The 26,598-nt window shown below is 35.0% G+C and overlaps 1 protein-coding gene across 2 annotated transcripts in view; it reads right to left on the reverse strand.

Annotated features, from left to right (window-relative positions):
- LOC101888520 (low-density lipoprotein receptor) overlaps window positions 1–26,598 on the reverse strand; it is a 473,897-nt gene that overhangs the window by 44,261 nt on the left and 403,038 nt on the right. Inside the window, exons 11-12 of one of the 2 annotated variants that reach the window (XM_059123370.1) lie at window positions 17,951–18,149; window positions 17,637–17,759 (exon numbers count right to left, since the gene is read on the reverse strand). In XM_059123370.1, the coding sequence (XP_058979353.1) occupies window positions 17,637–17,759; window positions 17,951–18,149 (322 nt within the window). The remainder of the gene's footprint in view (window positions 1–17,636; window positions 17,760–17,950; window positions 18,150–26,598) is intronic. The other variant, XM_059123371.1, reaches the window with a different exon arrangement.

Consider the following 26,598-nt stretch of genomic DNA (forward strand, 5'->3'; position numbering starts at 1 on the left):
ATGGGAGTTTTGAATGAATTAAATTGCAAAATAAAGGGGGGGGGGTGAGAGTCAAATTCCCCCCTCTTTCACACTTAAGAAAATTTTCGAATTAAGATTCCTTGGGAAACGCTCATTATAGTACCTTTGGCAATATTGTAGTTAAAAATAGGAGAAAAATTGTAGTCAAAAGTATTAATCCTCTAGCGAGTCAAAAATGGGGTCTTTTTGGTCCATTTTTTTAAATATGGCTAAAAACTTTCTTTATACGGGATCGTAGTAAGTCAAAATATTCCACAAAAGTATTTGCCATAAAATTCGACAATGAGTACTAGAAGATTTCAAGAGTATAAATCGTATCTAAATGCCCGGAATTCATGCAGGGCGCTCGTCCGACAGCTGTTAAATTTATTCCAGCGACAGCTCATTATATTGTTTACTAGTGTACAAAACTATTTTGGTGAGAATTTTCCAGAGAAAAAACATATTCGGGATGGAACTCAAGCGGGATAGTGTGATTTCTTTATATTTGGCTGGAAAACCACAAGTGGCTATCGTTAGAGCACTCCAGCATTTAAATGTGAATAAATCTTTTGTGTCTCGTACCATCGCTCCTTACCGTGATACTGGTAGCGTAGCCCGACGTCAAGGAAGTGAACGGAAGAAAACAGCAACATAAGCAGAAATGGTTCGAAAAGTAAAGAAGCGACTTGATCGAAATACGCGTCGCAATGACCGAAAAATGGCTCGTGAGCTGAACATATCGCAATATTCCATCCGCCAAGTATTGAAAAAATGAGCTCGGGGTCAGCCATTGAAACTCTAAAAAGTGTAAGAACTTACACCGCAACCGAAAGAAAATAGACTCAAAAGAGCTGAAGAGTTGCTTCGCTTGGCCGAAAGTAGTGAACTGCCGAATTTGGGTTTCTCCGATGAGAAAACATTCGTTGTCCAGTAGTTTGTAAGCAAACAAAATTATCGTGTTTACTTGCCAAAGAGATCAGCTGAAAATGTGCACCTTCGATTGGCCACCAGAACTCAAACGCCGACCATGGTGCTGGTGTGGACCATAACGCCATATCAACCGATGGTCACTCTCCGCTCGTATAAATCGACTATGGCATCAGTATAAATGTCGAATATTATCGCGAAAATATTCTGTAGGGTGTATAACAGCCTTGGGCACGCAAACATTTTGGCCGCAGATCTTGGATATTCTAACAGGACTCAGCACCATCGCAATCAGCAAGCGCCACCCATGAATGGTTATAAAATGAAGTTGCTCGCTTCATTTCCAGCGCACAATGACCACCAAAATCTCCGGATTCCAATCCGTTGGACTATTGTGTCTGGAGTATTTTGGAAAGCGAGGTTGGCACTAAAAAATACCAAAGTGTCGATCACCTCAAGCAAGCGTTTCGCCGGGAATGAGCCAACAGAGCAACAACATTCGGGCAGTTTGTGACAGTTTCATTGGCCGTTTGAAGACCATAATTCATGCCAAAGGTGACCAATTCTAACAAATCTAAACTTATTCTGAAATTTGATGATATTTCCGAAATTTTTTGCTTTCATTCATTGAAAATAAAAAAAAAAAATGTAAAAATTTTGGCGTTTGACTATGTTACAGTTTTTTTTCTCACCCTGTATTCCTTAAAAACATATTTTAGTGTTAAAGCCGTACTTTTTGTGAGTTTGTGCCAGAATCTCCAACAAAGCGTTATTTTAGCAGTATTATATCAAAGACAAAAATATTCTTCAGCAAATTTTACTATAAGTCACCGAAGACAAGAAATCGTTATGTTAATTGCACACCACAAACATATTTGCCTCAATGTTCCCAAAAAATCCGAAAATATTCCCTATAAATTTTTATAAATTTTCCTATGGACTTTTTTGGAGTTAATGCATGAAGGCGACATAAAATCTCATTTTATGAGAAAATTATGAAAAGAGGAAATTTTCTACACAACATTTCGCTAAAAATGTCAAAATAAACCTTATATCTAAGTAGTTTTGAAGTAAATTACATTTGCATATTGTGAATTGCAAGTGAAAATTATATGTTTTCGTTTTTATTGCTTATTTAACACGTTTCCGTTCCGAGTCAAAATCTCCCATAACACTACATTTTTGGAAGGAAGTGTCAAAGGATGAAATATTCTACATCAAATTTAACTGCGAGTCTCTGAACAAAAGAAATCGCTATTTCCATTATATATAAAAATATATTTGAAATATGTTTAAAAAAAAAGGGGAAAAACGGAAATATTCCCTACTTTTTTGATAAATTTTTCCGCGATTTTCTTTCGTGTTGACACCTAAAAGTAACATAAAATTCCATTTTATGCGAAAGATGTCAAAAGAAGAAACATTCTAAACAAAATTTCACTAAAAATCTCAGAATAAGCTATACGTCTAGGTGCAATAGTTTTGAAGAAAATTGTATTGTATAAATTTAAGTACTATAAGTGAAAATTATGTGTTTACAATTTTCACTGCTAAGTTGAAATCTCCGTAAAACTTGAAAAATTTCAAAAAAAAACTTCCGGAAACTATTACTTAAATGAAAACTGTTACATGGAGTCTATACGAAATCGTGGACCTGCTTACGATTTTTTTGTCATAGGCTGTAGTACCCATTACATAGAAAAATGTTTGTCATAGGCTCTATTACACATTACGAACTTCAAATAAGAAATTTGAAATAATTCCGGCAAATAATTGCGATGAAATTATGAAAATACCGAATTTAGGGAGGTACCTTTATATGGGGGCTATACGAAAATGTGGATCGACATGGCCCATTTACTAACATAACCTGCCTACTGGTAAACTATGCATGTATGCAAAGTTTAAGCCTTCTATCTGAATTCGTTCAAAATATAACGTGATTACAATAGACAGCCAGACGGACAGGCAGAAAGACAGACGGACATCGCTAGATCGTCTTAGAATTTTACGCTGATCCAGAATACATATAGTTTGTAGGGTCTATTATAGATATTTCGAGAAGTTACAAACGGAATGACAAAGTTAATATACCCTCCATAGAATGATGGAGGATAAAAAAATATATTTTCTATTTCCCCCCCGAACTTATTTTGAGTTTTTCATAGAATTCCCCTAATTTCTTTAAATGTAAATTTGTCATTTGTCTCCTTTTGCTTTTCACCATTACCCATATGCGAGTGCTTTACCCATCACTTACAGCGAGACTTTGCCTGAACAAATGTAAAATTAATGTATATTTTATTGCCAAAAAAATGTCATATCTTCACAAGAGTAACACATTTCCTCCAAAAAAGAGAAAAAACCGAAAAGCGTAGAAGCCCTGCGGAAGATTTCCCACTTGTGTTCAACAAATGGAGGCGTTTAATATGAAAACAATATTATGAAACCAAGAAAACGCTGTGTGGCAGCATAATGTTCGTTCACACAGAACAGATTGCATTTTACAAAGTGTTGGATTTAGCCGAGCACTCGACATTGTTGTTCTTATTGTTGCCATGGCTTGCCATAAGCCAAATACTCATGTCATATCCTGCTTTCGACTTCATTTCCGTTTCTCTTACCCCCCCCCCCCCCCCCACACACACGCACACACACGCACACACACAAAAACAAATATCGTACACTTGAAGTTTTGACAAAGTGTATCACTTTCGTATTAGAGATGTGGTTCCTTCCTCCAAGATTACAGTTCAAGCTTGGGTGAAGTTCCGTTTTTTTGGCGGGGCAGGAGGTTTTGCATGAGTAATTTGTATGCTCTCTCGTTTTTTTGCCACGCAATTAAATATTTTTCATTTGTGAAACTCTGCACTCCGTGTAGCAAAACGAAAAACCTTTTAAATGTTCCCATCATTTGCATAAAATTGCCATCGAATTCCCCAAGAGTAATTACTCGAACAATATGGCTACAATGCACACTAACCGGAAAAAAATTCAATTTTATATTTAATTTGTGGTTTTTTGTTGCCAAAATTGTTCGTTTGACTTTTGACCAATTTCGGCTAACAATTTGCAGTCATATTGGCAGCAGTTTTTTTGTTTTCTTCATCCATCCATTGATTATTATTCATTTGAATTCGTCAGATAAATGTTATGAATATCCCGGGGGGTGTATGCTTTACATAATATATGTTATACGGAAAATATGTTATTGTTTTTGCGAAAGTGGGTCATATATGATTTTACTTTGTTTTTGTTCGGTTCCGTTAAATTTGCATGAAATTCTTATATTTGAGATCTTTGATAGCACTGTGCAGCACCAAAAATATTACGTGAAAAATGTAACAGAATTTAAGAGTAGAGCTAAAGAAAAGATGATACATGTATTGGCGTTTTGAAAGATTACATCGCAAAAAAGCCTAAATTGAGGAGACAAGTTCCAACCCTCTTTAATACTTTGGTATATTTTTGAATTAAGATTTCTCGAAATCTGTGCATTTTAGATAAATTGTGTCTTCGGCAATTTTAACCTCTAGCAAGTCAAGAAAGGGGTATTTTTGGCCTTTTTTTAAAATATGGCTTAAAAATCCCTTTAAACGGGATCGTAGCAAATTAAAGAATTCTACGAAATTATTTGTCATAAAATTCTACTATCAGTCCTAGAAGATGTCATAATTCTAAATCTCACCTAAACGCCAGGAATTTATATATATTAAAAACACATTTTAGGGTTAAAGTCATACTTTTTGTCAATTCGTAGAAAAGTCTCCAATAAAGAATAATTTTAGAAGGATGACGTCAAGGACAAAATTATTCTTCATCAAATTTTACTATAAGTCACTAAAGAAAAGAAATGTCCATTGCCACTGTATATTAAAGAAATATATATTCTTGATTAGGGTAAGATTCTAAGTCGATTTAGCGATGTCCATCTGTCTGTTGTAATCACGCTATCTTTCGAACGAATTGAGATAGAAGGCTAAAATCACATTTAAATTCGTAAATGGGCCATTTAGGTCCACGTTTTCATATAGCCCCCATGTAACGGTATCTCCCGATATTTTGACATTTTAATATTTTTGCGACATTATTCACCGGAATGGTTTCCAATTACGTATTTAGAGTTCGTAATGGGAACTACAGCCTATAACAGAAAATTGTATGTATAGGTCCAGGTCTTCGTATAGGCCCCATTTATCAGCACCTCCATATCTTCGGTATTTTGGCGTATTTGAAGTTCGTAATGGATGCTACAGCCTGTGACAGAAAATTGTCTATGCAGGTCCAGGTCTTCGCACAGCTCCGTACCTCCCTATATACGATATTTTGTTGACTTTAGCTACATTATTCACCGTTTATTTAAAGTTTCGAATTTTAATATGGTAATGGGTTATGACAAACAATGCTTATGTAGGTCCACGTCGTATAGACCCCAATATTCGGTATTTTTAAGATTTTACAGAATTTTTTAAGAATTTTATTTTTTGATCATTTCCAAATTCGTTCCAAATGGTGGAGGGTATTCAAATTTCGGCCCGGCCGAACTTAAATTTTCCCCGAAATTTTGATGCTTGAAATCGAAGTTATTCCTACAAGGGGTCTATTCTAAAAAATGTGGAAAGATATGACCCATTTTACGTACCAATGATCCTGGATTTAATTTGAAGATATCTATCAAATTTTACTATAGGGGTTTCTTTTGTATATGGTAATGTATATGTAAGGGCCTTCACAACTTTTCGCCGAAGAACCCAGAACTGCTTTAGGGTTGTGATCTATAAGCTCGACTTGGAATTTTAAGCAACCCGGTCAAGGTCGTACATTGTAATTATAAGAAAATTAATTAATTAATTAATTAATAAACGAATTGGGAAAAGTGCCCAAATTTGCATAAATAAACAAGGGCTATAACAACTATTAATGATATTTTTTCATGGTAAATATTGAATATATAAATATCTTTTGTTCAGAGACTCATTACAAAATTGTATCTATAGTAAATCGTTCATTGACACTTTTCCCAAAAAAATTAAGTATAAAGGGAGTTTTTGATTTAGGTAGAAGACTTGTTATATTAACTTTAAAAAAGTGGACACATAATTTTCACTTGCAATAAATAAAGTGCTATTTTCTTCAAAACTATTATATTTAAATATATACTTTATTCTGAGATTGGCAGTGAAATTTTGTGCAGAATATCTTTTGAAAATTTTGTGTGGAATATCTTCTCTTCTGGTACCTTCCGCTTAAAATGAAATTTTATGTTACTTTCAGATATCAATTCAAAACAAAATTATAGTTCGAGGAAAAATTGATCAAATCAATTAGGGAATATTTTTGAATTACTTTTTTTTTTTTTTGGAATATTGACACAATTTTTATACCCTACAACACTATGTGTTGTCCATGTTAATTTGTAATCACTCTACAGGTCGCAATTATGGCCCGATCTATTTCTTTTGGAGATGATCGCATAATATTTAGGGGTTGAAATGGACCAAAAACTGAAAAAATTTCGGATTTTGCAGTAGCTATACAGGTCGCAATTATAGACCAATCGACGCGGAACTTCGCATGTAGCTAGAGGTTAGGGCGGGGAAGAAGCCTACCAATTTGGGTGGTCATTGGATAATATTTAGCGGGTAAAATAGACCATATCTTTTGTGTTAAAAAAAATTCAAAATTTTTCATTAAACCGCGAATATTTTAAATCTTTGCGAAATCACAAAGCCATGACAAGGTTACTTCTGATCTTTACATTGATATTAACATCCAACAAATCGGATATATAGCAAAATATGTGCGATATATATGTCTATCAAAGAAGATATGCTTGAAAGATCTCTCATATGTCGAGAACGGCTGAACTGATTTCGACAGTTCTCATTAATTCAGAATGGCCTCTTGGCAGGAAAGAAACAACGTCTAAAAGATCGCATAAAAATATCTCTCTTAAGATGAAAATACTGATTTTGTAACATTTTCTCATATTTTTTTCAATTTTGTCACATTTTTGGCATATTTTCATTTTGAATTAAACATTTGGTAATATTTCTACAGCTAACAAAACTAAGTAGTTAGGATATCAGGATATCATATACAGATCGCATTTATGGCCCGATCCTTACGAAATTTTGCATGGGGATAAGATGAGGGTCAGAATAGAAGCCTACTCTTTTTGGTTTTGATCGCCATATATTTAGGGGTTGAAATGGACCAAAAAACTGAAAAATTGTCGGCAGGTTGTAATTATCGCCCGATCCTCACGCACATTTGAATGGGGGTTACCGGACATTGCAAAAGCCAAGCAGTTTTGGATGGCCATCCAAAAATATTCAATGTGCATAAACTCACAAAAGGTAAGGCCTTACCTAACTTACACTAAAAGTGTTTTTAATATATATACGAATTTCTGACAGTTATGTAAGATTCAGACCATTGACTGCTTCCAGGAACTATAGTACAAATTTGTGATAAATAATTTTGTGGAATAATTTAACCTTCTACGATTCCGTTTAAAGGGATTTTTTAACCATGTTTTGAAAAAATTACCAAATAGACCCATTTGGAGACTCGCTTGAGGGTTAAAATTTTTAGCTCAAATATTCCTTGTATTTTTAGCTACAATATTTGCTATGACACTATTTACCTAAAATGCACTGATTCAGAGGAGTATTAATCCGATAATTTGAAGAAAAATCTGGAAGGTAGGCAAGTTCCCCTGGTCCTCTATTTTGGCTAATTTTCGATGTAAATTTTTGAATCGTCGACATCCATGTCTTCTTTTCCTTAGATCTACTTTCAAAATATGCGGGATTTAACCCGTAATTATAGAAAAATTAAATTTTGTCACACAGTGTTTTTAACCCTAAAACGGGTTTTAAGAAATTAAAAAAATCTATGGTCATTGACCGAAATTGGAATTATAAATCCAAAAATTTATGATAATTGATGGTACGATAAGCCTTAAAAATGTGTTTTTTTTTAAATTCACGATTATGGATCCGAATATAAATCAGAATTTTCATAAGAAAGATTGAAGACCAAATTCACTAAAATCGTACATTAAAAAATCCATCAATTTAATTTTGGCTTAAGGATAAGCTTTAAAAGTATTCTTAACAAGTTAAAAAGTATCAGTCGGTATTGCCGCCAGATATATACCCTCAGCCTATGTTCGATTATTTAAATATATTTTGACTAGCGTTAAGATTATTCAAACATTTGACCCTCTATGGAGCTGATCCCGAAGGAATGGGCCAATTTTGCCCATTTCCTATCGGACCCAAAAATATGATATAAATATTGCGACAGATGCGCCAAGTCTAAATGGAACCGGATGTTAATTTGGCGTTTTATGAGCTTCATGGGTACTCAAAATTTCAATATTTTGTGGGGGAGGTACCAGAAGGAGTGGACCGATGTATTCCCCCTTCACACCAGACCATGGGTTAATACAAATATTAGGATGTGTGAAATTTGAAGACAATCGGACCTTTACATCACATTTAATAAGATTGTAATTATTCAAATTTTTGACCATTTGTGGGGGAGGTACTTGATGGAGTAGACCGATATTGTCCATTTTCACACCTGACCTAGTACTAACGCAAATTTTAGGATATGCAAAGTTGGAGCAGATTCGGATCATCCTTTCTCTTTCTGAGCAAAAAATATATTTTTTTAACATTTCGACCTTTTGTGGGGGAGGTACCAGAAGGAGTGGACCGATATTGTTCATCTTAACACCAGACCTTGGTTTAATATAAATATTGGGATGTGTGAAATTTGAAGACAATCGGACTCTTACATCATATTTTATGAGAGTTGTAATTATTCAAAATTTTGACCATTTGTGGGGGAGGTACTTGATAGAGTGGACCGATATTGTCCATTTTCACACCTGACCTAGCACTGACGCAAATATTAGGATTTGCAAAATTGGAGCAAATTCGGATTATCCTTTCTCATTCTGTGCAAAAAATATATTTTTTGAAAATTTCGACCTTTTGTGGGGGAGGTACCAGAAGGAGTGGACCGATATTGCCCATCTCCGAACTCGATCTAAGTTTGACAAAAATATTACGATGTACCCAATTTGGACCAAATCGGATACTGCCTTCGAGAGTTATCGTGCGCACCAGCCAGCCAGACAGACAGACGGACGGACGGACATCGCTAGATCGACTCCAAATGTTCTGAAACGGATTTGGTCCAAAGAGACCTAGGGTCTAAAACCTTTATTTCGACTAGGCACGTTTTGGCCGTATCAAATGATATATACCCTCTGTAGCCATATGGCTGAGGGTATAAAAATCTAAAGCCGTAAGATGGGGCTTAGATGTTCAATTAATCTTTATATATATTTTGTTTTATTATATATTGGCCTAAAAACAGGCCTCTAAAAAAATAAATAATGAAGATGAGTCAAAAATACTGAAAAATCACGATATCGATGCTAATATCCTTAGAAAATAATTTATATGTAATATTATTGAGGTTATGTTAAATAAATATTTTTCACTTACAACAACAAAAATAATATTTACTAAATAAATAAAAATAAAAACACTTGAGGACAAAAATACCAACAGACAGCAACAACATTTGTTAAGACATTAACATGTTTACATTGCTACCAAAGGACGAATATTAATATGTAAATATATGTGTGTGAGTGTGTACCTGTAACATTATCCTGAGATTTGTTCAGAGTGATACGTTTACACAAATATCGTAAATAACCCAAAGGAATATCATAATTATGATAGAATTCTTGATAGAATTGCTGGCGGGCCGCAGGGGATGAGAGTGTGTTTGTAAATATTGAGGAATTACGTAGGGAGATGAGATGTTCCATTACGTCAGCAGGTAGGGGAGATGAAAAGATGGAGTGACGTTGAAAATAATTTAAATGATGTAATGAGTGTTGCGGTAAAATGCGGGTATATTTGGAGGTATTTTCAAGGGTTTGGGATTTTGATTTTGAATTTTTGGTTTTAGTTTTATGAGTTGATTTTTTCTTGAAAAGGTCCTGGGAGGGCCTGTCTTGAAGTTCCCTCAGGATTGGGGAATTTAATTTGGAATTTTTAATTTGTGCTTTTTGTGGATCCTTTCGATTGCGAGAGTCCTCAAAAGCCATTATTCCTTCTTCGGGGGAGTTATTTTTAGGAGGATTCTTGTCTTGAATTTCCTGCAGAATTTTGAAATGTGGTTTTGAGTTCTTGGTTATAGTGCCTTGTGAGGCGACTAAGTCCGGGGAAGTAATAGTTCCTCTTATTTCCTCCAAAGTGCCGGAATGAAATTCAAGGTTTTTATTTTTAATTTCAAAAGTATCCTTTTTGTTGCCTGGCTCCTGTGGAGTCAGGATTGCTTTTACCGGGGAGTTACGTTCATGTCTTTCCTGAACCGTACCTGGAAGTTCAGTGGAATTTCTAATTTCCAAGCTGGGTGAAGAATTATTGTCTGACATTAGGGTGTCTTTGGAGTAATGCGAATTTATTTCTCTTCCTTTATTTTCGTAAACAAGGAAAACTTCATTTTCCCTTTTCAAAGAATCAATCATTTGTTCATCCCAAAAATTAGAATGAGATTTTGGGGTATTGATCTTAGTTACATGCGTATCCTTTTGGTCAACCATGTCCTGGGAAGTTATTGTCTCTTTTATTGGGGAATTATTTTTAGTTTCGTTTGAGGCAAGGTTAGGCGGTTCATCCAGATTAGCGGAATCCAATTTAAAATTTGTATTTTTATTTCCTAGATTATCCTTTTGGATGGGTAGGTCCAGAGGAGACAGAGATCCTTGTACCTGAAGTTGATTTTGATTCTTTTCCTCGGCCATAATTTGAGATTTCGTGGAATTTCTAGTATCGGAAATTGATGGAAAATCAATGTCTCCCTCCGAATTTCCATAACTCGTAATATCCTTGGGGTCCTGCGGAAGCATTTCTTCCCTTTCCTTAGTGGGAATTATAAATTCGTCATTTTCCCTGTTGTAAGGTTTTATAATTTGTTCTTCCAGGACATTAGAATTAGATTTTGATATTTTGACTTTAGTCTTTTGAGTATCCTTTTTGGCGACAAAATCCTGGAAATGAATGACTCCAATCCACTTATCCAAAGAAACTCCTTCAGTGGTTTCATTCTCGATTTGATCCTCATGTCCTTGTCCAGAAAATGTGTTTCCTTTTATTATAGATTTATTAACACCATATCCTGTCAAATTAACATCATCGATATTTTCCAGGACATTTTTCTCCTGTTTCTTTGAATTTTTGTATCCTTGGGTGTCCTTGTTACTATTGAGGTCGTGTGAGGTTAATTCTTCCCTTTTCAGTGTGCCATTTCTGTTTGCAATATATTCCTTTGCCAAAGGACCTCCTTTATTGGTTTTATTTTCGATTTTTTCCTCATGTCCTTGTCCATAAAATTTGTGTCCTTTTATGAAAGTTTTATTAACACCATATCCTGTGAAGTTAACATCGTCATTATTTTCGATATTTTCCAGGACATTTCTATCCTGTGCCTCTGATTTTCTGTATCCTGGGGTAAATCCATCCCCTTTCAGTGTGAAATTTTCGTTTTTAAGATTTTCCTTTGCCAAAGGTCCTCCTTTATTTGTTTTATTCTCGATTTGTTCCTCATGTTCCTGTCCAGAATTTGTGTACCCTTTTATTAAAGTTTTATTAACACCATATCCTGTCAAGTTTACATCTTCATTATTTTCGATATTTTCCAGGACATTACTATCCTGTGCCTCTGATTTTCTATCCTGTGCCTCTGGGGTATCTTTCTTGTTACTGAGGACATGTGGGGTAAATCCGACCCCTTTCAGTGTGGAATTTTCGTTTTTCAGATTTTCCTTTGCCAAAGGACCTCCTTTATTCTCGATTTGTTGCTCTTGCCCTTGTCCATAAAATTTGTGTCCTTTTATGAAAGTTTTATTAACACCATATCCTGTCAGGTTAACATCTTCATTATTTTCGATATTTTCCAGGACATTTCTATCCAGTGTCCCTGATTTTCTGTATCCTGAGGTGTCCTTGCTGTTATTGAGGTCCTGTGAGCTTAATTCTTTCTTTTTCAGGGTGAAATTTTCGTTAGCCATATTTTTCTTTTCCAAAGGACCTCCTTTAGTGGCTTTATTCTTGATTTTTTCCTCATGTCCTTGTCCAGATAATGTGTGTCCACTTATTAAAGTTTTATTAACACCATATCCTGCCAAATTATTCTGTTCCACCTTCTTTAGATATTTGCCATCATTTTTCACTTCGCTCTCCTCAGATGGTTCATCACCGAGAATCCTATCTCTCAAAGGATAATCGTTACTTTGTAATATTGTAGGCATTGTGTTTTTTGTTGTAATTTCAGTTACCATGGTGTTGTTGTTGTTGTTGTTGTAGTGTTTCATTTCATTCATTGGCATTTCCATATTCGAGGCTTGTGGCATTTGTTTGATGTTATGGTCCTTTGGAAAGTCCTTCTTATTGTCTGTGGTCATGCGAGGACTTCCCCAACCCTCTGTGTTGTTAATTCCCCTGGTTTCATTTGTAATTCCCATGTAATTTCTGCTAATGTCCATAATTTTAAATGTTTCATTGCGACCGAGACCAAACAATGGATTATCACCAGCAGCAGCAGCAACAGCATTGATGATGATGCTGATGGCCGGCTGGTGGTCAGGAGAATTTGTTGGCTTAGTCACATTATGATAAGTTTTAACTGCATCATCATCAGCTTCGGCATCATCATCATCATGAACATCATTATTGTTGTGATTATCCAGTCTGTCAATTGCATACATAACAGATCCTTTCATGTCCTTGATTTGTTGTTGGGAAATTTCTCCATCATCACCAGCATTTTCCAGCAACTGTTGCTGGGTTGATGATGAGGATGGTGACGATGTTGACTGGTGTTGATGCATTTCATCAACATCATCGTCAATACCATCATCCTTATCACCATCACCAGCATCATCGGATTGCCTGTTGCTCCTCCCGCTGCCGCCTTCCTCCAGTAAATCATAATTTTCCAACATCGTACACATGATGTGCAGATAGAGCAAAGGATAATCATCATATGTTGCTGTTGCTGTTGCTGCTGCCGTTAAATGCTCATCTTCCTCTTGAATGCCAGGGAAATCTTTAAGCTGTAACTGGTGCCGGCTCCCACCGCCAGTCATCAGCTGTGGTGGCTGTTCATTATTGTTATTGTTGTCGTTGTCGTTGCCTCCGATGATGGATGGATGGCTGATTAATTTTGGAGTTTCAGCATAAATTATTGCATTTTTCTCCTGATGCTCAGCATGGCTGGGATGCGACTCAAATGGATGATGAGTTGAATTGTTGTCGACAACATTTGCAACCACATCATCCGAAGGATCTGCAGGATAATCAGTATCCTTTACCTCGGCATCGGTATCTTCATCATTATTATAATAGTAATAGTAGTCTTCAGGATATTTTTTGTAATTATATGGCAAGTTCTCTTTTATATTTAAAAGAGAGGGATTTTCGGGTGTGGAAGAGAGATAGCACCAATAAAAAATAAAGGCATGTAGGTGCGAATGTGTGTGTATGGATTTTTATGAAAGGACATTCCATCATCATTAAGTTTTGTCAGTATTCAGCAGGACAATTTTAATTCCCCAGAAAAAAATAATGATCATCCCGCACAATTTTTTTACATGTAGTTGTATTTTACGTTGATGATGTCAGTGTATGTGTGTGTGGTAATAGTAATCATGGCGATGACGATGATGAGATTATTATTACCATGAAGATGATGGAAGAGCAAGAATGGTGAATGAAAGAAAGAAAGAAAAACAACATAATGAATTAATGATGTCAGTTCAGCAGGTGGCAAACAAAGGCATTCACTACTTACACTGACACTCACAGAGAGACTGACAAACACACAGACAGACAGACAGAGAGAGATCAACTGCCAACGAATCACAAATTACTCTTGTCAAGATGTGTAACAATTATTTCTAGAGCCATCCAAAACAAAAACAACGAATTACACAAACAACTTGTTTTTTCCATAAGCAACGAGAGAAAATGAAGAAAAGTGGTACTTCTCCAAAACGGAAACGGAAATGTTTACATTTATAACTAGCAAATGAGAATTGAGCGAAGAGGCCGCTCTCATGCACACAGACAGATAGAGAGAGAGAGGGAGAGGGAAAAAATAAAGTAGGAAATTGAAGAGGATTTCCGTTTGGTGGATAAGAGCAGATATTTTTTTAAGGAAAATGGGAGAGAAACATTTTATCGTTTAGAATAACTAATGATAAGTTTGAAAACAAGAGAATTTTTATTCAAAGGTGATTTGAAAACAATTTTTGACCCTCAGTTGTTAGACGGAAGATAGGCTTTAATATATCTAAGAAAATTCCCTATATTTAATTAAAGTTCTTAAAATCTGTTAAGGGATTTAGCGTTTTCTAAAAAATCCTGAAATTTCATTATGAAAAGGGATACTACATTTCACCCAAAATTTTCTCCAGTAATTTCTTAAACATCTTTGAAATTTGACAGGCCTTTTTTTATTTAAATATTAAACTTTAAAGTTCTTGAAATTTGGAACATGAAAAAATGAAATTCGAAAATAAGAATTAGTAAATTATTGAAAAGAATTTTAAATATCCCACACATTTTGAGGATGGTCCTTAAAAATTCTTAAACAAGTGCTACTTTTGCCCTGAATTGGACACTAAAAATTTAAAGGAATCCATTTTAAAACAAATAAGCCAAGGCTACAGTAGGGTACAGTTATATAAAAATATCATGTTTAGTTCTAAAGAGGTTCCAAAAAAATCTGAAGATCCAATGTGGAAAATTCATTAAAATTCTGTGGTCTTTTTATCTTAAAATAGGCCATAGATATATGGATTTTTTGGGCCAGAAACGAGATTCGCAAATCTACTCTATTTGGACTTGAAAATCGTACCGAAAAGCAATCCAGGCGGATGTGGGGCTTTAAGTAAGCAAGGCCATTCGATCTGAATTCTCAATAAATCTCGCCCCATACTACTTGAGAGGACGGCTTATAATCCTAAAAAACTGGATTTTTGGAAATTTCTCTGATAATGGATAGTTCTTTAAAAGTTTTCTCCTTAGCAGATGAGGATGGATTTTTCTTTAGAAAATTTTTAGCCTCAGCAGCTGGGAATGGATTTTTCTTTAGAAAATTTTTAGCCTCCGTAGCTGAGGATGGATTTCTCTTTAGAAAATTTTCAACTCAGCCGATGAGGATGGGTTTTTCTACTTAGCAGCTGATGATGGATTTTTCGTTAGAAAAATTTTAGCCTCAGCAGCTGATGATGGGTTTTTCTTTAGAAAAATTTTAGCCTCAGCAGCTGCTGATGGATTTTTCTTTAGAAAATTTTTAGCCTCAGCAGCTGATGATGGATTTTTCGTTAGAAAATTTTTAGCCTCAGCAGCTGATGATGGATTTTTCTTTAGAAAATTTTCTCCTCAGCAGCTGAGGATGGATTTTTTTTTAGAACATTTTTAGCCTCAGCAGCTGAGGAAGGATTTTTCTTTAGAACATTTTTAGCCTCAGCAGCTGAGGATGGATTTTTCTTTAGAAAATTTTTAGCCTCAGCATCTGAGGATGGATTTTTCTTTAGAAAATATTTAGACTCAGCAGCTGAGTATGGATTTTTCTTTAGAAAATATTTAGACTCAGCAGCTGAGTATGGATTTTTCTTTAGAAAAATTTTAGCCTCAGCAGCTGAGGATGGATTTTTCTTTAGAAAATTTTTAGCCCCAGCAGCTGAGGATGGATTTTTCTTTAGAAAATGTTTAGCCTCTCGTTAGAAAGCCTTTCGTTAGAAAATTTTCTACTAAGTAGCTGAGAATGGATTTTTCTTTAGAAAATTTTCTATTCAGCAGCTGAGGATGGATTTTTCTTTAAATTTTTTTTTTGCTCCAGCAACTGATGATGGATTTTTCTGTGGGGATGGATTTTTCTTCAGACAAATTGTAGCCTCAGCAGCTGTGGATGGACTTTTCTTCAGAAAAATTTTAGCCACAGCAGCTGAGGATGAATTTATCTTCAGAAAAATTTCTCCTCAGGAACTGAGGATGGATTTTTCTTTAGAAAATTTTCTCCTCAGCGACTGAGGATTTTTGGATTTTTCTTTAGAAAATGTTCTCCTCAGCGACTGAGGATGGATTTTTCTTTAGAACATTTTTAGCCTCAGCAGCTCAGGATGGATTTTTCTTTAGAAAATTTTTAGTCTCAGCAGCTGAGAATCTGAGGATTTTTCTTTAGAAAATTTTTAGCCTCAGCAGCAGAGGTTGGATTTTTTTTTTTTTTAAATTTCTATTCAGCAGCTGAGGATCGATTTTTCTTTGGAAAATTTTTAGCCTCAGCAGCTGAGAATGGATTTTTTTTTTAATTTTTTTAGCTTCAGCAGCTGAGAATGGATTTTTCTTTAGAAAAATTTTAACATCAGTAGATGAGGATGGGGTTTTCGCTAGAAAAATTTCTCCTCAGCCAAACTTTTCCTTAGCCGCTGAGGATTAGAAAATTTTCTCTGAGTTTTTTCTCAGAAAATGAGGTTTTGTTTGTCATTAAAAAAAATTCTCTTCAGAAGCGAGGTTGGGATTTTTCGGTAGAGAAATTTCTTATGAGGAACTGAAGTTGGGATTTGTAGACAGTAGACCCTTAAAATTCTTTAAAAAAACCCACGTCCCTTTAGTATGCACTTCAAATCCTTTAAAATATTCGGTCACTTTAAAGCCTGAGGATGGGTCTTAGAAAACATTTAAAAGTCTACCCTTATTTTTTTTTAATGCAGTCCCAAGCTTTGAAATTTAAAGTTGGCCCTAAAATAAACTTCTTAGAGGTCTTTAATTTTGACCTCGGAAGATTGAAAGTTATTGGAGATTTTATTTTATGAATCTAGAATTCCGAAATTTAGAAGCAATTTTATTTTCCAATATTTGTCTTCACTGAACTAATTATAAATAAATGTTTGTCATGACACCAGCACATTTTCTGACCCATTTTCGCACTTTCCGACCTTTAATTAATTAAGTTGAACAAGTTTCGAAATTTTCAAACATAAACTGACCAAACTTTGTTTGTTGATTAAATTAATTAAAATGTAATAAACAAAAAAAACATACATTAAAAGTTCAATTTAAAATAATTTACAACTGGAAAAAATACATTTCAAGGAAAAGTTACAAAACCAAATGCTAAAAAAGTACAAAAACCATGAGGGAGGAATACAAATGAAGAAGAGAACAACAATAATAATAAAAAAATGAATTAAAATAAAATAATTTACCAACACCACAAAAAAAAACTAGATAAACTAAAAATTCTAGAAACAAGACAAAAATAATAAAAAAAAAACAACTAACAAAAAAATAATAAAATAAAAAAGACTAAACAAATTCAAATGACATACAGCAAGTAACACAAACAAAAACAATAATAGAGCTTTTGGAAAAATTCGAATAAATGTTTAACGCAATTGTCAGTTAAGTGTACGTGACAATTTCAAAACTTTATTATTCAACGCTAATGCCAATTCTGTTTCTTTTTTTTGGGGGGGCGATGTGAAAGGGAATGTCAAAACATAACATTCCCACAACATCCACCCACCAACCACCACCACCACACTACCAGTAATGGGAAAAATAACAAAGGTTAAAACAATTTTCGTTTTTTTTTTTGCATACCCTCTAAAATGCCAGCTCCTGCAACTTGCTGAGGTAGTTTGAGATCAGGGAATGATTCTGGCGAAGATGTCGTTAAATTAAAGTTCATCTTTGGTTTACTTGTGGTGGTTGTTCGATATGTGGCTGTGTTCACACAGAGTGACAACAACATGGCGATCACACATTAATCAGATGAAGAAAAATTTATTTTTTTTAACAAAAAAAGAAAGTTTAAAAAAATTAAAATGTAAAAATATTTGAAATTTTGAAATCAAAAATTTTTGGTGGATTTCTATTTATGGAAATAAATGGAAAATGCAAAATTTTGTACTTACGATCTTCGACACACATCAGCCTATCTTCCATAAGCTTTAGACCTGTGGGACAGGCACACGAGATGCGTGGACTCCGTTCATTAATTCGCGGCGCCGGCAGGCACAAATGCGAACAATGGCCATTGACAGCTTGACAGTGATTGACGCCATCGGGCTGGCGATATGGATGATAGACATGGATAACCATGGGATGTTGTAGCTGTGCGGGGGAAGAGAAAAATTTAGGAAAAAATTAAATTATGATAAAAACAGTAAAATATGGCAAGGATTTTTTTACAGGATTGCAGGACATTTATGCTGATTTTTTAAAGATATTTTCACAATTTTATGTCAAAGAAAAGTAGATTTTTAAAATATGTTTCTGGAATAATATTTTAGTCCTCTGAATTTTTGAATTTTTAATAAAATGTTTTCAAGAATTAATATCCCTGAAATGAGTAATTTTTCAAGACTCAAAAGCAAAGTCTACTAGCCTTCCTGACGTAGATATTTTAAGAATATTTTTCAAGAATCAGAGGAAACTAAAACTATGATTTTTATACCCTCCACCATTCTATGTAGGGTATATTAACGTTGCCATTCCGTTTATAACTCCTCGAAATATTTATAATAAACCCTACAAAGTATATATATTCTGGATCAGCGTGAAATTCTAAGACGATCAAGCAATGTCCGTCTGTCTGTTGTAATTACGTTATTTGTCGAACGAATTGAGATAGAAGGCTAATATTTTGCATACATGCATAGTTTACCAGTAGGCAGGTTAAGTTCGTAATTGGGCCATGTCTGTCTACGTTTTCGTATTGCCCTCATATAACGGTACCTCCCGATATTCGGTATTTTCATGTTTTTAGTGACATTATTTACCGGAATTACTTAAAATTTCGTATTTAAAGTTTCCCAATGTGAATGTATGCAGGTCCAAGTCCAATGGCTTCAGCAACATTATTCACCGACATCGTTTCAAATTTCGTACTGAAAGATCCTAATGGGTACTACAGCCTATGACAAATAGTTTTGTATGCAGGCCCACGTCTTCATATAGCCGAAATATAACGGAACCTCCTGATATTCGGTATTTTGATGATTTCAGCAACATTATTTACCGGAATTATTTCAAATTTAGAATTTGATGTTCGTAATGGTTACTAAAGCCTATGACAAAAATTTTTGTATGCAGGTCCAAGTCTTCGTATAGCCCCCATCTAACGGTACCTCCCGATATTCGGTATTTTGATGATTTCAGCAACATTATTCACCGAAATCGTTTTAAATATCGTACTGGAAGATCCTAATGGGTACTACAATCTATGGCAAAAAATTTTGTATTCAGGTTCAGATCTACGTATAGTCACCATCATGATTTCAGCGACATTATTTACCGGAATTATTTAGAACTTCGTATTTGAAGTTTGTAATGGACAATACAGCCTATGCAGGTCCACGTCTTCGTATAGTCCCCATGTAACGGTTTTTATTTAAGTGGTAGTTTTCGGAATTTTCTTAAAATTTTTTAATTTCCTTCGAAATGGTGGAAGGAGTTAAAAGTTCGGCCCGGCCGAACTTAGCTGCTGTTTTACTTGTTGAAGATTTAATATTAAGCAAGGTAGTAGCCTCTCTGACGTGGATTCTTTCAGGGATCTTTTAGATAGATTTTTTAAGAACTACCAGCCCTTTAAGATGAATTTTTTAAAGATAATTTTTCCAGGACCAGTATCTTTAAAAATTTGGGAATGTATGAAAAGAATATATTCCACGAACCAGTAGCTGAATTTTTTCAAGACTATTTTTAAGGGTAACTAGATATTTAAAAATTGAGTAGAGCTCTATTTTTTAGTAGAGCTCCACATAACAGTTAAACGTTTTTATGGGAAAATTCAATCATACACGCTATGATTAAAATTATAATTTAAAGTTCAAAGGACTAAATATGCCGAACCATTTGTATCTTTTAAATTCGGACTTGTATTGCCCATTTGATATATATGGGAGCTATATCCAAATCTGAACCGATTTCGATAAAATTTGGCAAACATATTTTTGAGCTGCATTTGATATATTTCCCCAAATATTGTTGTTACAGAGTGCATATTACGGCTGCGGAGGACAAAAATAACAAATCGGATGAAGCATATATATGGGAGCTATAGCTATATCTGAACCGATTTCGATCAAATTTTGCATACTTATTTTCAGGCTTAATATGATATATTTCCCTGAATATCGTTGTTACGCATTTGGTAACAAATACTACAAATCGGATTAAAAATATATATGGGAGCTATAGCTATATCTGAACTGATCTTCACCAAATTTGATATACTAGCTTCTAGACTCTATTCGGTCGTAAGTACCAAATTTCATCCCATTTGGACATATATTAGACGTTTGGTGCACAATAAAAAGTAAATCGGCCGAAGTTATATATGGGAGATATATCCAAATCTGAACCGATCTCGATAAAATTTAGCAAATGTATTTCTGAGCTACATTTGATATATTTGCCCAAATATTGTTGTTACAGAGTGCATATTACGGCTGCGGAGGACAAAAATAACAAATCGGATGAACATTATATATGGGGGCTATAGCCGATATCGATCAAATTTGGCATACTTATGTTTAGGCCTAATTTGGTTGTATGTGCAAAATTCTATACTATTCGGCTGATATTACACGTTTGGTGCACAATAAAAGGCAAATCGGACGAACATATGGTGTGGGCCGACCGTGGCATCAGAAGAAATGCCGAAAATAATAGCAAAAATATTCTGGAGGATATATTAAAGCTTTGGGCACGCAAACATTTTGGTCGCAGACCTTGGACATTATAACAGGCCAACCAAGAATGGTTACAAAATGATGTTCCAGCGCACAATGGCCATCAAAATCTCCGAATGCCAATCCGTTGGACTATTGTGTCTGGAGTATTTTAGAAAACAAGGTTGGAACTAAAAATTGCCATTGTTTCGATCACCTCAAGCAAGCGCTTCGCCGGGAATGGGTCAAAATAACGCAGAGCAACATTCGGGCAGCGTGTGATGGTTTCATTGGCCGTTTGAAGGCCATAATTCTTGCCAAAGATGACCAATTCGAACAAATATGAACTTATTCTATAATTTGATGCTATTTCCGACAAATTTAAAATAAAATTATGACGTTTGACTTTATTGCAGTTTTTTTCTTCTGATGTCTACAATTTACTCTATCCGTTCATATATATTTTTTTGTGAATTTTTAAATCTTTCAAAACTCTTATCAGTATTTTCAATTCTTAATTCCCGCTAATTAGTAAGAATTTGTTTTGTCGCAAGACTTAATTTCTTATCAACCTAAGATGTTTGAAGCACCGACCAACAGACCGACCAGACGTCTGTGAAAAGCTACGACTACAAAACTACAAAAAAAAAAAAAAAATAATAATTCGAAAAATATTCCTCCCGATTTCCCCACAAAAGATGGGATTTATATTTCAAAGCTTTGATAGAGCATTTCTCTTAAAGAACCGATATTTTCAGGGTTTATTACAGGGTCAGGCAAATGGAGCCCCACGTAGCTGCAATGAGCCTGATTCTCTTCAAACTCACATTCAAATGAAAGCATAACAGTGTAATGAGAGCATAACAAAATGGGGAGAACACTGAAATGGGCATTTCTACCCGGTGCTGTCTTAAAGTTAATGTCTAACCTTTCTTCTTTTTTTTTTTTTTGTATCGTACCGAATATCTGAAACTTTTGTAGCTGCCTCATGTGAAATATTAATCCCTACCATAGGCTCGTGGATCGACGGATTCCTACCACAAATGCCGTCTGGAAACTGTTGTTATACAGACAGCTCAGTGCTAGGGGAAAGAGCGGGACTGGGACTTCTTATCGAGGAAACAAACACCGAAATCTCTTTCCGCTTGCCTGATCCCAATACGATCCTGCAAGCGGAGGTCCGGGAGATTGCAGAGTGTCTGGAATTGAAACGTCCTAACGGACAGCAAGTCAGCTATAAGGGCTATAATGGAATGTATAAATTCAATCAACAACTACTCTCAACACGGCGTAGTACGCATTATATGGGTACCTGGTCATACGGGAGTTGGGGGTAACGAGATAGCAAACTCTCTCGCCAAAACAGGTAGGGAATTAACAACAATAAACGTAGACAATCCAGTGCCGCTTAATGCGTCACGTCTAGTGTTAAAGACATGGGCAAAAAACGCCCACATATCCTCATGGAACAATGGGGGTGTAGGGAGAATCGCAAAAATCTTATGGGGCGATCCCGATGAGATTAAAACGAAAAACCTTTTATTACTAGGTAAAAAAGAGATAAGTGAGGTAACAGGCATTGTTACGGGGCACCTGGTCCTACAAGCTCATATGTACAAGATAGGATGTGTAGAAAAGCTTTTGCAAATTTGAGATCGCAATTCTTAGGGAACGACTTCATACCAGACCTTAATCAAACCATGGTAAATGATATAAGACAGTTAAGAAAACAGACTTTAAACTGCCCGCCTTTTTCAAAACACCCTTAGCCTATAGCGCACAACAGGCCTATACTGGCCTAAGTGTATGCCCAACAGGGCATGCGGCGAATTGCTTCGCCCCTCTTTTCAACCTTTCTTTAATAACTTTTTTTTGAGATCAAATATTTTTCGGAAAAGAAGAAAAAATTCAAAATTTATCCGCCAGAACTTATGTCACACCCATAAATAAATCACATTTGTGTGAGTGTGTGTGTGAATGCATTTCCTTTCTCTCGCCCCTACACCCGTTGCCGCTGTCTTGTGGGTTTCAAATCAAATTATAATAATTCATGCCCATCCTCCATCCCAAGGATGAACACATCAACGCATTCCGACAAATTTGTTGCATTTCCTTGAAATGCTGAAATTGTTGTTGTTGCTGTTGTTGTTGTTGCCACAATGACAGCAATGAGCAGCAACAGTGGAGAGAAAACTAAGGCATGGAGAATGAAACTGGAACTTGAACAGCGAAACGGATTTACAGCTGTAGTAGTTTCCCGGTGGCCGGGTTTCAACTACAGCTGGCATTTTGCCTCTTTTTTTTGTCTTCCTTTGGCATCATCTTCTCCTCCTTTTGCTACTCTTTGGCAGCGAACTTATTTATGCACGTTTGCTTGCATACGCTTCTGGTGCTGCGTGGCTGGTTATTGCATAATTTATGTGCGTATGGAAATCCTTGATGGTCCTTTGTGTGTAAAACCAAAAGTGTGTGAGTGTGTGTGTGCGAAAATTTTATTTCATAATATATATGAGAGTGTATGTGCGTGCATGTGTGTTTGTGACTATGAGACCAGTGTTCTACCAATCTGGTGTCAGAATATCCTTCATAATTTACAAGATTTATACACGCATACATGAAGTGGCATAACACGTTGCCCCACCGCAACCAAGTTTGTAAGTTTTGTGCCAAGCCAACTCAACATCGTCAGAGCAGCAGGAGTGATGCACTCACACACACACACGAACTCACATCTGCATGTATCCCCAAAAGTATACCTTGGAAAAAATTGGAGGAAATCATGAATTATTATTGTAGTGGTAATGTTGTTGAGGACAACCAGAAAAAAAAAACAGAAAAAAAAAAAATGAGAAACAATAACAACACCAACAATGGCCACAGTTTTCACCATCAAAATATAGTGGCTTTTAATTGTCACACACACACACACACACGTGTACACACGGTCATCGTCCAGTTGCAACAAAAAGATTTACAACACCATGGCGTGTCATCGCGCCATGAATATGCTTCACTTCACAGGGTTTTAAATTTATTAACACCCTCATGGTACTTCAACACCTTGGAGGTGTGTTGCAACCAAAAAAAAAAAACAACAACAACAACAAGTACAAAACCGGAGACAATAAATAATTTTTTAAGGAAATTATGTCATGCTATAAAAAGGGCTAAAGCCGTTGTGGTTGTGGGAGGTTTAAAACTGAAGGAGACCAGGTTAAAAAGCAGTAACTTCGGCCGGGCCGAATTATGAATACCCTCCACCATTTGGAATGAATTTAGAAATTTTCAAAAAAATTGAAACCTTAAAAAATGCTGTGAAAATTTAAAAAAAAAACGAATATAGCCGGCATTTTGGGGTCTATACGACATTCAAATTTGAAACTTGAAGTAAACGGTAAATAATGTATTAACGAAAGAAATAAAGAATATATTTTTGGACCTGTAAACGTGGATTTTTTAAAGAACATTTTTTCAAGGACCAAAGGACCTACAAACGTGGATTTCTCAAATAACATTTTTTCAAGGACCTATAAACGTGGATTTCTCAAAGAATATTTTTTCAAGGACCTATAAACGTGGTCTTTTCAAAGAACGTTTTTTCAAGCACCTATAAACGCGGATTTTTTAAAGAATATTTTTCTAAGGACCTATAAACGTGGATTTTTCAAAGAATATTTTTGCAAGGACCAAAGGACCTACGCAAGTGGATTTTTTAAAGAACATTTTTTTCAAGGACCAAAGGATCTACAAACCTAGATTTTTTAAAGAATATTTTTTCCAAGGACAAAAGGACATACAAACGTAGATTTTTTAAAGAAATTTTTTTCAAGGACCAAAGGATCTACAGACCTAGATTTTTTAAAGAATATTTTTTCCAAGTAAAAAAGGACCTACAAACCTAGACTTTTTAAAGAACATTTTTTCCAAGGACCAAAGGACATACAAACGTGGATTTTTAAAGAATATTTTTTTCAAGGGCCATAGGACCTACAAACGTGGATTTTTTAAAGAATATTTTTTCAAGGACCAAAGTACCTACGAACTTGGATTTTTTAAAGAATATTTTTTCAAGGACCAAAGGACCTACAAACGTGGATTTTTTAAAGAATATTTTTTTCAAGGACCAAAGGACCAACAAACGTGGATTTTTAAGGACTATTTTTTTCAAGGACCAAAGGACCTACAAACGTGGATTTTTTAAAAAATATTTTTTCAAGGACCAAAGGACCTACAAACGTGGATTTTTTAAAGAAAATTTTTTCAAGGACCAACAAACGTGGATTTTTTAAGGACTATTTTTTTCAAGGACCAAATGACCTACAGACGTGGATTTTTTAAAGAATATTTTTTCAAGGACCAACAAACGTGGATTTTTTAATGATTTTTTAAGGACCAATGGACCTTCAAACGTGTATTTTTTAAGGATTTTTTTTAAGGACCAAAGGACCTAGAAACGTGGATTTTTTAAGGATTTTTTTTCAAGGACTAAATGACCTGTGAAAATTAAAAAAAAAAAATCCGAATATAGCCGTCATTTTGGGGTCTACACGACATGGACCTACATAGGCATTGTTTGTCATAAGCCGTTACCATATTCAAATTTTGTGCCTTGGGCTGTAGTATCTATTTCGAACTTAAAATGCCAAATTTGAAACAATTCCGGTGAATAATGTCGCTAAAATCATCAAAATACCGAATATAGGGAGGTACTGGTATATGGGGCCTATACGAAGACCTAGACCTGCATAGACAATTTTCCGTCACAGACTGGAGTTTCCATTACGAACTCTAAAGAGGTAATTTGAAACAATTCCGTTGAATAATGTCTCTAAAATCATCAAAATACCGAATATCGGGGGGTACCGTTATATGGGGGCTATATGATAACTTGGACCTACATGGCCCATTTACGAACTTAACCTGCCTACTGTAAACATAAACCTGTGTGCAAAATTTTAGCCTTGTATCTCAATTCGTTCGAAAGATAGCGTGATTACAACAGACAGACAGACAGACAGCCGGACAGACAGACAGACATACTGACGGATATCGCTAAATCGACTTAGAATTTTACGCTGATCAAGAATAAATATATACTTTGTTGGGTCTGACATGAGTATTTCGAGGAGTTACAAATGGAATGACAAAGTTAATATACCCTCCATAGTATGGTGGAGGGTATAAAAAGGCCAAAGCCGTTGTGGTTATGGGAGGTTGAAAACTATTAGACCTCCACTTCTGCTAGAAGAGTACGCATATCCAAAACAATCTACATTTCTTTATCCTAGACACCAATAGTGATCCAAGATTAGTACCATTTAGTACTTTTTGAACCAATATATTATGCATTTGCAGAGCCACGCCACCAGACTTAACATCACATTCCAAGAGAACTCTCAATATCAAATTTCGGGATTTTAAAAAAAAAAATATTTTTTTCAAGGATCAACAGACGTGGATTTTTTAAAAAATATTTTTTTCAAGGATCAACAGACGTGGATTTTTTAAAAAATATTTTTTTCAAGGATCAACAGACGTGGATTTTTTAAAAAATATTTTTTTCAAGGATCAACAGACGTGGATTTTTTAAAAAATATTTTTTTCAAGGATCAACAGACGTGGATTTTTTAAAAAATATTTTTTTCAAGGATCAACAGACGTGGATTTTTTAAAAAATATTTTTTTCAAGGATCAACAGACGTGGATTTTTTAAAAAATATTTTTTTCAAGGATCAACAGACGTGGATTTTTTAAAAAATATTTTTTTCAAGGATCAACAGACGTGGATTTTTTAAAAAATATTTTTTTCAAGGATCAACAGACGTGGATTTTTTAAAAAATATTTTTTTCAAGGATCAACAGACGTGGATTTTTTAAAAAATATTTTT

This window comes from Musca domestica, unplaced genomic scaffold (assembly GCF_030504385.1).
Source record: "Musca domestica strain aabys unplaced genomic scaffold, Musca_domestica.polishedcontigs.V.1.1 24, whole genome shotgun sequence".
Lineage (NCBI taxonomy): Eukaryota > Metazoa > Arthropoda > Insecta > Diptera > Muscidae > Musca > Musca domestica.